The sequence below is a fragment of the Brassica oleracea genome, chromosome C6 (genome assembly GCF_000695525.1).
Source record: "Brassica oleracea var. oleracea cultivar TO1000 chromosome C6, BOL, whole genome shotgun sequence".
In the NCBI taxonomy this organism is placed as follows: Eukaryota; Viridiplantae; Streptophyta; class Magnoliopsida; order Brassicales; family Brassicaceae; genus Brassica; species Brassica oleracea.
In genome coordinates this window covers 26,178,604-26,186,869 of record NC_027753.1, presented here as the reverse complement: position 1 = coordinate 26,186,869, position 8,266 = coordinate 26,178,604, and the positions used below count along the sequence as shown (strand labels likewise).

General features: G+C 38.9%; 1 protein-coding gene across 1 annotated transcript; it reads left to right on the top strand.

Annotated features, from left to right (window-relative positions):
* The first annotated feature begins 1,364 nt into the window (after nucleotides 1-1,364).
* LOC106300317 lies at nucleotides 1,365-6,780 on the top strand. Its single transcript, XM_013736430.1, has 9 exons — nucleotides 1,365-1,879; nucleotides 2,407-2,493; nucleotides 2,592-2,681; nucleotides 2,769-2,855; nucleotides 2,922-3,041; nucleotides 3,126-5,201; nucleotides 5,284-5,430; nucleotides 5,927-6,381; nucleotides 6,467-6,780. The coding sequence occupies exons 1-9, from the start codon at nucleotides 1,829-1,831 to the stop codon at nucleotides 6,606-6,608; spliced, it is 3,255 nt and encodes a 1,084-aa protein (XP_013591884.1). The 5' UTR covers nucleotides 1,365-1,828; the 3' UTR covers nucleotides 6,609-6,780.
* The last annotated feature ends 1,486 nt before the right edge of the window (nucleotides 6,781-8,266 follow it).

The window sequence follows — 8,266 nt, the reverse complement described above, 5'->3', positions numbered from 1 at the left end:
TGATTTGTACATCTCCTATTTCCCATAAAGAAAACGTAATGTTGAGTTTTCACTTGTTAAGTGGAATTTTGTTCACAAAGAAACTAAAAGAATTTTTAATACTTTTGTAAAAGTTGATTTTAGCAAACCTAATCAAACATAGAATCATATGATCACTGATACGCTCTTCAGTAATTGCTTCCTTAAGAAGAATAAAACCTCAGTTAGTGGCCTTTTTTATGTTAATTGTGTGTTTTGGATGCAAAAAAAGAGTAGATGGTAAGAAATGTATATGTATAGGACGATGGCATGGTTAGTGAGCTAATTAATTTCATATTTAAACTTTCATTGATTGTAGGGATTTTATACTTTTGAATATTCTTTTTTAAAGTTTATAATTGGAAATAAATTTTATAAAATATTTAAAAAGGTAGAATTTTAAAACAGAGTGTATCACGGAAAATATATATGCTTGATTTTAGGTGTAGATAAGTAAATTAGTTAATATGTTAAAGATTTTTGTGAACAACCTATAATATTTAAAATATTTTTATTGTTATTAGGAAATCTTTTAATACGTGGGTGGTAGGTATGTACATATATTGAGTTTCTATAATCTCGTTTTGGGATATTTTTTTTTATTCGTTGATCAACATTGTTAAGTTTAGATTTTCGTAACTAATTTTGATAGATATTTCAGTATACAAATTGATTTTTGAATTGTACACCAAGACCAAGTTTGTTGTGAAAAGAATTTGTTTGCAATTACTAAACCAATGACTTCGTATGCCACCGATACTATAATCTGTGGTCAACGTTGTAACAAACTATATTAAACCGGTTTGATAGATTGTTGCAAGTACGACATGTATTTAAAGATTAAACAAATTACTCTATATGCCACAAAATGGATACTACTGTATAATGCTAGGTCTTGGATTTATTATAAAAACTTCCTAGTACGATATATAATATGAGCACTATCAATAATGAATAGATAAACTCATAGTTTTGATATATATGGACCAAGTCCAACGAACCATACTGGTATAGTTTGTGTAGATTAGAAAATGGTTCAGCAAAATAATTAATTTATATATTGTTTTAAATAAATACATCTTAATTACTCAGTGACATGAGATTGTAATTTTTTAGGAAAAGTCAGGGTTATTTCAAATTTGTACTTCAGTTTTAATAGTTTAGATGCACGGGGAACGCCTCTTTTTGTTTTTCATTGGCCTCAAAATAATCTCATAGGGGATTCCTCCGCTATATATATATTTTAAGAAAGTAAAAATTATTTAATAGAAAAACAAAAGAAAACAGAATAAAGCATTTAATATACCAAGAAAGAAACAGTTTCCCTTTATATTTATTAAAAAAAAAAATGTTATTAAAACTTCGTATTATACTCTCTCTCCTCCTTTGTCATCGCTGTCTCTGACTCCTCCTTCTTCCTTTTTGCTTTTCCGTCGGGGTTCTCCTCTCTCACCACCACTGTCATCTCCGGTTAGGTCGTCAGAAAGGCTAATTGCTTTGTCACAAGCTTACGAAAGCAGCACTTGCCAAAATCAAACTTGGTTTCTGAAGATCGTGTGTAGATTAAAGTTTCGGGTCTTTACCATATAGGAGAAGTCTCGTTAGATCTGGGAAGTGAATAAAGCCGAAAAGAGGCAGTGCCCGACTCGAAAGTTTTAAGCTTTACGTTCACGTTTGCTTGCAACGGGTGGTTTAATTGATGGTTTCCACGGCGGCTAGGAGCTCCGGGGCTGTTGTTTATCATAGTTATAGATGATGAACGGTCAGGATCGAAGAGGGTGGTGTCGTTCTGGTGATTGCCTCACATTGAATGGCAGATCTCGTGTCCTACAGTAATGCCGCTGACCACAACCTTGAACAAGTCAGTCTCTCTTATCTTCTTCACTGTGATTTCGATTTTGGGATGAAGACTTTTTGTTCTATCCAGTAGAAAATATCTCAATTCCTGTTACCACAAAGTGAGTGCTAGGTTTTAGCGATTGAAGTAGTAGTAGTAGTATGAAGCTCAAAGTTGAAAACTTTTGGAGTTTTGTTTGTTCAAGTTGTAACAGTTCCAGCAAATCTCATGTCTCTCTGTTACTTTTCTTCTTTGAAATCCTAATCCTCAGCTTAGTTTAGGGGTTTATCTGTGTCTTTTCCTTTGTTTATTGGTGGAACTTGTCCTTTGATAGCTTTTGTATTGAATCTGGTTCTCTAGTGAACATTTAGGCTTATGGAGAAGCAGGAAGCTATACATCACATTGTTGTTCTGTTTTGCTCCTTTTGTGTAAAATGACCATTGAAACTGATTACTTGGTGATGCAAGGGAAATATGCTGTCTCAAGCGGCAACTGATGTTACTTGTAGCTAGTTTATTGTGTCCTTAGGCGCTTCTTTTCCATTTGGCAGGCATTGAATACACTGAAGAAGGGTACTCAGCTTTTGAAATATGGTCGCAAAGGAAAGCCAAAGTTTTATCCTTTCAGACTGTCTAGTGTGAGTTGCTTTCTCCTCAACAGCTTAGCTTGCCTTTGTGCTATGCTTTTTCCGCTTCATCTGAGAAAACTACGATCGTTTGTGTTGGTTGTGTGCAGGATGAAAAATCTTTGATCTGGATATCAAGTAGTGGTGAAAAGCGACTAAAGTTAGCTTCTGTATCTAAAATTGTACCTGGGCAAAGAACTGTAAGACATTCTTCATTTCTTTATATGAAAAGGATTCCTCTTGGCCTTTCAAGCATATCTAATAGACCCTTCAATCTTTTGCAATAGGCTGTTTTCCAGCGCTATCTTCGCCCGGAGAAAGATTACTTATCCTTCTCTCTCTTATACAACGGAAAAAAGAAGTCTCTTGACTTGGTTAGTCATCATGAAACCGATACTTTGATAATTAACTCCAGGCATAACAGTTTTACTTCTTAATAGATTTGTAAGGACAAGGTTGAGGCTGAAGTTTGGATTGGAGGTCTCAAAACATTAATATCAGGTGGGCAAGGCGGTCGCTCAAAGATTGATGGCTGGAGTGGCGGAAACATTTCAGTTGATGTAAGTGTTCAAAGCAAGCGACTCTTTGTGTCTATATGTTGTGGACTCTTTGGTTGATCATGTTTGATATGGTATATATTCCAGGCCAGCAGAGACGTGACATCTAGCAGTCAAAGCAGCAGTTCCGCGAGCGCTTCACAAGGTCACAGCTCTCCTGGGACTCCCTTTAACTTCGATCCAGTTCCTTCTCCCAAGAGCACTGAGCCTGAGAAATCACATGTTGCGTTAGACACCAAAATGATGCAGACAAAGGTATCTGGTTCAGATGGTTTCCGAGTTAGTGTCTCTAGCGCACAAAGCAGTTCTAGTCACGGTTCTGGAGCAGATGACTCCGATGCTCTAGGTGACGTGTACATCTGGGGTGAGGTTATATGCGACAATGTAGTCAAAGTTGGGATTGACAAGAACGCAAGTTACCTAACCACGAGAACAGATGTCCTTGTCCCGAAGCCGTTAGAGTCAAACATCGTCTTAGACGTTCATCAAATCGCGTGCGGTGTGAGGCACGCTGCGTTTGTGACGAGGCAAGGAGAGGTTTTCACTTGGGGTGAAGAGTCTGGAGGAAGACTAGGTCATGGCATTGGCAAAGATGTGTTTCACCCACGGCTCGTTGAATCTCTCACAGCTTGTGACTTCGTCGCCTGTGGAGAGTTCCACACTTGTGCTGTTACTCTCTCCGGAGAGCTTTATACTTGGGGCGACGGCACGCATAACGTTGGCCTTCTAGGTCACGGCTCTGATGTAAGCCACTGGATACCGAAGAGAATCGCTGGTCCTCTCGAAGGACTCCACGTGGCTTCTGTGACTTGTGGACCTTGGCATACCGCTTTGGTGACATCGCACGGGAGGCTTTTCACGTTTGGAGATGGAACGTTTGGTGTGTTGGGACACGGTGACAAGGAAACGGTTCAGTATCCGAGAGAAGTTGAGTCTCTATCAGGCCTTAGAACTATAGCTGTTTCGTGTGGAGTTTGGCACACTGCTGCTGTTGTGGAGATCATCGTCACGCAATCAAACTCGAGCTCTGTGTCTTCTGGGAAGCTCTTCACTTGGGGTGATGGAGACAAGAACCGTCTCGGACACGGTGATAAAGACCCTCGTCTTAAACCAACGTGTGTCCCTGTGTTGATTGATTACAACTTCCACAAAATCGCGTGTGGACATAGTTTGACGGTTGGTTTAACAACGTCTGGACAAGTGTTCACGATGGGGAGTACAGTGTACGGCCAGCTCGGGAATGTACAGACAGACGGGAAGCTACCGTGTTTGGTGGAGGACAAGCTCGCAAGCGAGTTCGTTGAAGAGATCTCTTGCGGAGCATATCATGTTGCAGCCTTGACTTCTCGTAATGAAGTGTACACATGGGGTAAAGGAGCTAACGGGAGACTAGGACACGGTGATCTAGAGGATCGAAAAGTACCAACTCTCGTGGAAGCTTTGAAGGACAGACACGTTAAGTACGTTGCTTGCGGATCAAACTACACTGCAGCTATATGTCTGCACAAATGGGTCTCTGGCGCTGAGCAGTCTCAGTGCTCATCCTGTAGACTTGCATTTGGCTTTACAAGGAAACGGCATAACTGTTACAACTGTGGACTTGTGCATTGTCATTCGTGTAGTTCCAAGAAAGCGTTCAGAGCTGCGTTGGCTCCAAGCGCTGGGAGACTGTACCGTGTGTGCGACTCTTGTTATGTTAAGCTCAGCAAAGTGTCTGAGATAAGCGAGACGACGAGCAGAAGGAACAGCGTTGTGCCTCGTCTCTCGGGGGAGAATAAAGATAGGTTGGATAAGTCTGAGATAAGATTAGCTAAGTTTGGTGCATCTAATATGGATTTGATCAAGCAGTTGGATAGCAAAGCTGCTAAACAAGGGAAGAAGAGTGATAACTTTGCGCTCGGTCGCAACTCTCAGCTGCCTTCTTTGATGCAGCTGAAAGATGCGGTGCAGTCTAACATAGGAAGGTCTACTCCGAAGCTAGTTCAGGCTCCATCAGGTATTAACTCTCGGTCGGTGTCGCCTTTCTCTAGGAGGTCTAGTCCTCCTCGCTCTGCTACTCCTATGCCTTCGACTTCTGGAATTTATTTCCCGGTGGGTGTAGCAGATAATATGAAGAAAACTAATGAGATATTGAATCAGGAGATTATTAAGTTAAGAACACAGGTATGCATAAAGGGACTCATGCTTGTTTGCTTCTTCTCCTGCATTGCTTCCATGTTCTTATTTATTTTTTCATTGGATCTAGGTGGACAGCTTGACACAGAAGTGTGAACTCCAAGAAGTAGAGCTCAAGAACTCGGTTAAGAAGACTCAGGAAGCCTTAGCATTGGCAGAGGAGGAATCTGCCAAATCAAGAGCCGCAAAAGAAGCAATAAAGTCGCTCATAGCGCAGGTACAATCTGTTTTGATATATATTCAGTAGCCCTGCGGATTTGAAATCGAATTTCTTTTTCACTTTCGGTTTTGACTTTGGTTTGGTTCGGAAAGTTTTTTGGAAATATTTTGGTTTTTCGGTTCGGTCTTGGTGAGTTTGGTTTTAAAAAAAAAACAGAAAATTTTGAGTCATAATGAAAATAACCGAAATAACTGAATAAACCAAAAAAACCCGAACAAACTGAATTTAAACGAAAATATCCGAGTTTTCTAAAAAAAAATATATACCAAAATCTAAGTGAATTTTTTTAAAAAATTGGTTATTTTCCTAATAAATATAGAACCAAAATTAAGCGAAAACCAAACCGAACCAATTTTTTTGGTTTATTTTGGTGGGATTGTGGCCGATGCGTATTAGCCAAAAATACCCCACCTGATTTAACCGAAACCCCAGGCCTATTAATATACTTGTGAACTGCAAGAAACTTGACGTCTAATAAGCTAACTTTTGGCAGCTCAAGGATGTAGCTGAGAAGTTGCCTCCTGGTGAGAGCATCAAACTCGGATTAGACCAGAACGGTTTCCATTTCCCTGAAGAAAATGGTTTCCATTCTTCAAGATCAGAATCAATGACCTCTTCTATATCTTCAGTTGCTCCGTTTGACTTCGCCTTTGCGAATTCATCTTGGTCCAATCTCCAATCACCAAAGCACACACCTAGAGCCGGCGAAAGAAACAACAACAACAACACCGCTTATCCCTTAGACCCACGGCTTAGCAGCAGCGGGTCAGTAATCAGTGAGAGACACGAGCCTTTCCAGTTCCATAACAATGGTTCAAGCCAAGCAGGAGCTGACAACAATACTGATCAGGTAGAAGCAGAGTGGATAGAACAGTATGAGCCCGGCGTGTATATAACCCTTGTTGCTCTCCATGATGGAACTAGAGATCTTAGAAGAGTCCGGTTCAGGTTAACATTTGTCTCACACTCTTGGCTTACACGTTTTTACTAGTAAGTGTGATTGATGTGCTAAAGGTTTTGTTTCTGTTTGCAGCCGAAGAAGATTTGGAGAACATCAAGCTGAGACATGGTGGTCGGAGAGCAGGGAAAAAGTGTATGAGAAATATAATGTGAGAGTGTCGGAGAAACCAACAGCTTCTCAAACTGATAGAGATGAAGAAGACGTTACTCAGTAGTGTTTGTATGTTTTTTTCCCCTTAAGTTTTAGTTTGTCCGGAAACTCTTCAATTGTACAACTTAACTCTTATTTTTTTGCATGTCCTTTAATGTATGTGTTATATATAAAAGACCACCTGTTCTCGGATGACATTAGCAACAAAAACAAAATCTATAATATAATGATACAGTGGCTAGAATCCACATTAATTGCCGAAACTAATATATATTTATGAAGGTCGGAAACCTTTGCTTCTTTGGTTTTCTCTGTGGGACCCACATTTAATTTTTTTATCTAATGATTTAATAAATATTTTATAACTCACGTTTTGAAATGGATTTCGTTAAAAAAAAAGGCCAAATAGACCTCTTTGGTCTGTAAGCGTTCTCTTCAATGGAAGTTTAGGGTTTTCAATTTTTAATCATCGGTTCATGACTCATCTAAGAAACACAGATTGGCTCTTTGAGTTCCATGAATCAATTTATCTTCTTTAGTCTCTACATCTCCCCATCTTTAATAAATTCATCATCAGTTCTTTTATTTTGCCTGATAAATTATGATTGTGTGGTTTTAATTTTCTTTGGTCATCCTTAGCTTGCACCCTTTGATCTAACCAAGAAAAAGAAGAAGACATTTGTCGTTCAGGATGTCATCGAGGACTCAGCTGAGTCACACAGGAGACATACTATCTGTTGTCTGATTGTTCAAGAAGAGTTTATGTGCTGTGAAACATATTTGTTTCTTTTCATCAGTTGCTTTGTTTAATCTTTTTTCCTGCAAATAATGATGGCTTTGACAGTTCATTTACGGGAGCAAAAAAGCAAAAGAAAAAGAAGTGTTTGACATTTTCTGTCTTCCTGAGTTTTTTTTTCCATTCATTAAACTTGGATTTTGAAGATTATGTGCCTCACATTCTTTTTATTTTGATGGTTGTTAGGTTGAATGAAGATCATTGAATAAAGAAAATGTCGATGCTCCTGAAGATTTGGAGGGTACTTTATATTTCTTTCTCTGATAATTCTAGCGACATAAATTTGAACCTTATAGAGGGTATATTGCAGAGCATCCTAATGACGAGGAAGAGGTGGAGGGGATTGATCTGCACCAGCAACGTTACCCGTGGGAGGGAAGTGACATGAATTACTTATACGACTAGGTAAGCATATCATTAGATGGTTTGTGGTCCATCTTTGAGAGCCGTCGATTGTAAGTGTCTATCGTTTTGAAGTTGCATGACACTAAGATGTAAAGAATTACTAATCACGATTCCCTTACTAGCAGAGTTCTTTTGCACAGCTATTGTCAATGAAATATGGTGCTATATTTCATGTTCCAAATGCTAACGCAAGCTCCAATGTTGATTCTCAGTTTTAACTTGCCAAAATCACAATGCAGTGGGTGTTGTAAGGTAATTCATTAGGCACAAATGTTCAGTTGAAAAAAATCCTAAACTGTATTTATACATCAAATTTATCATCCGTAACATAATAATATGCTTTTTCTGTGCTAGGAACCGTTTGTAAATAAACGTCTCGGATGTATATGACTGCTTAGTTTGTTGCTTTTGACAGTGAAATCACTAAGCTTGCAATGTGTCAGGACAGCAAAATCAGCTTTACAATTTCGTTGGTTTCTTTTTCTTATTATGTTGGATGGATTATTTTAGCTAACAAATAT

Coding starts and splice junctions, on each gene's coding strand:
- LOC106300317 (XM_013736430.1), top strand. CDS start 1,829: ATGGCAGATCTCGTGTCCTACAGTAATGCCGCTGACCACAACCTTGAA. Junction 1,880..2,406: donor CTGACCACAACCTTGAACAA/GTCAGTCTCTCT, acceptor TCCATTTGGCAG/GCATTGAATACACTGAAGAA. Junction 2,856..2,921: donor AAAAGAAGTCTCTTGACTTG/GTTAGTCATCAT, acceptor ACTTCTTAATAG/ATTTGTAAGGACAAGGTTGA.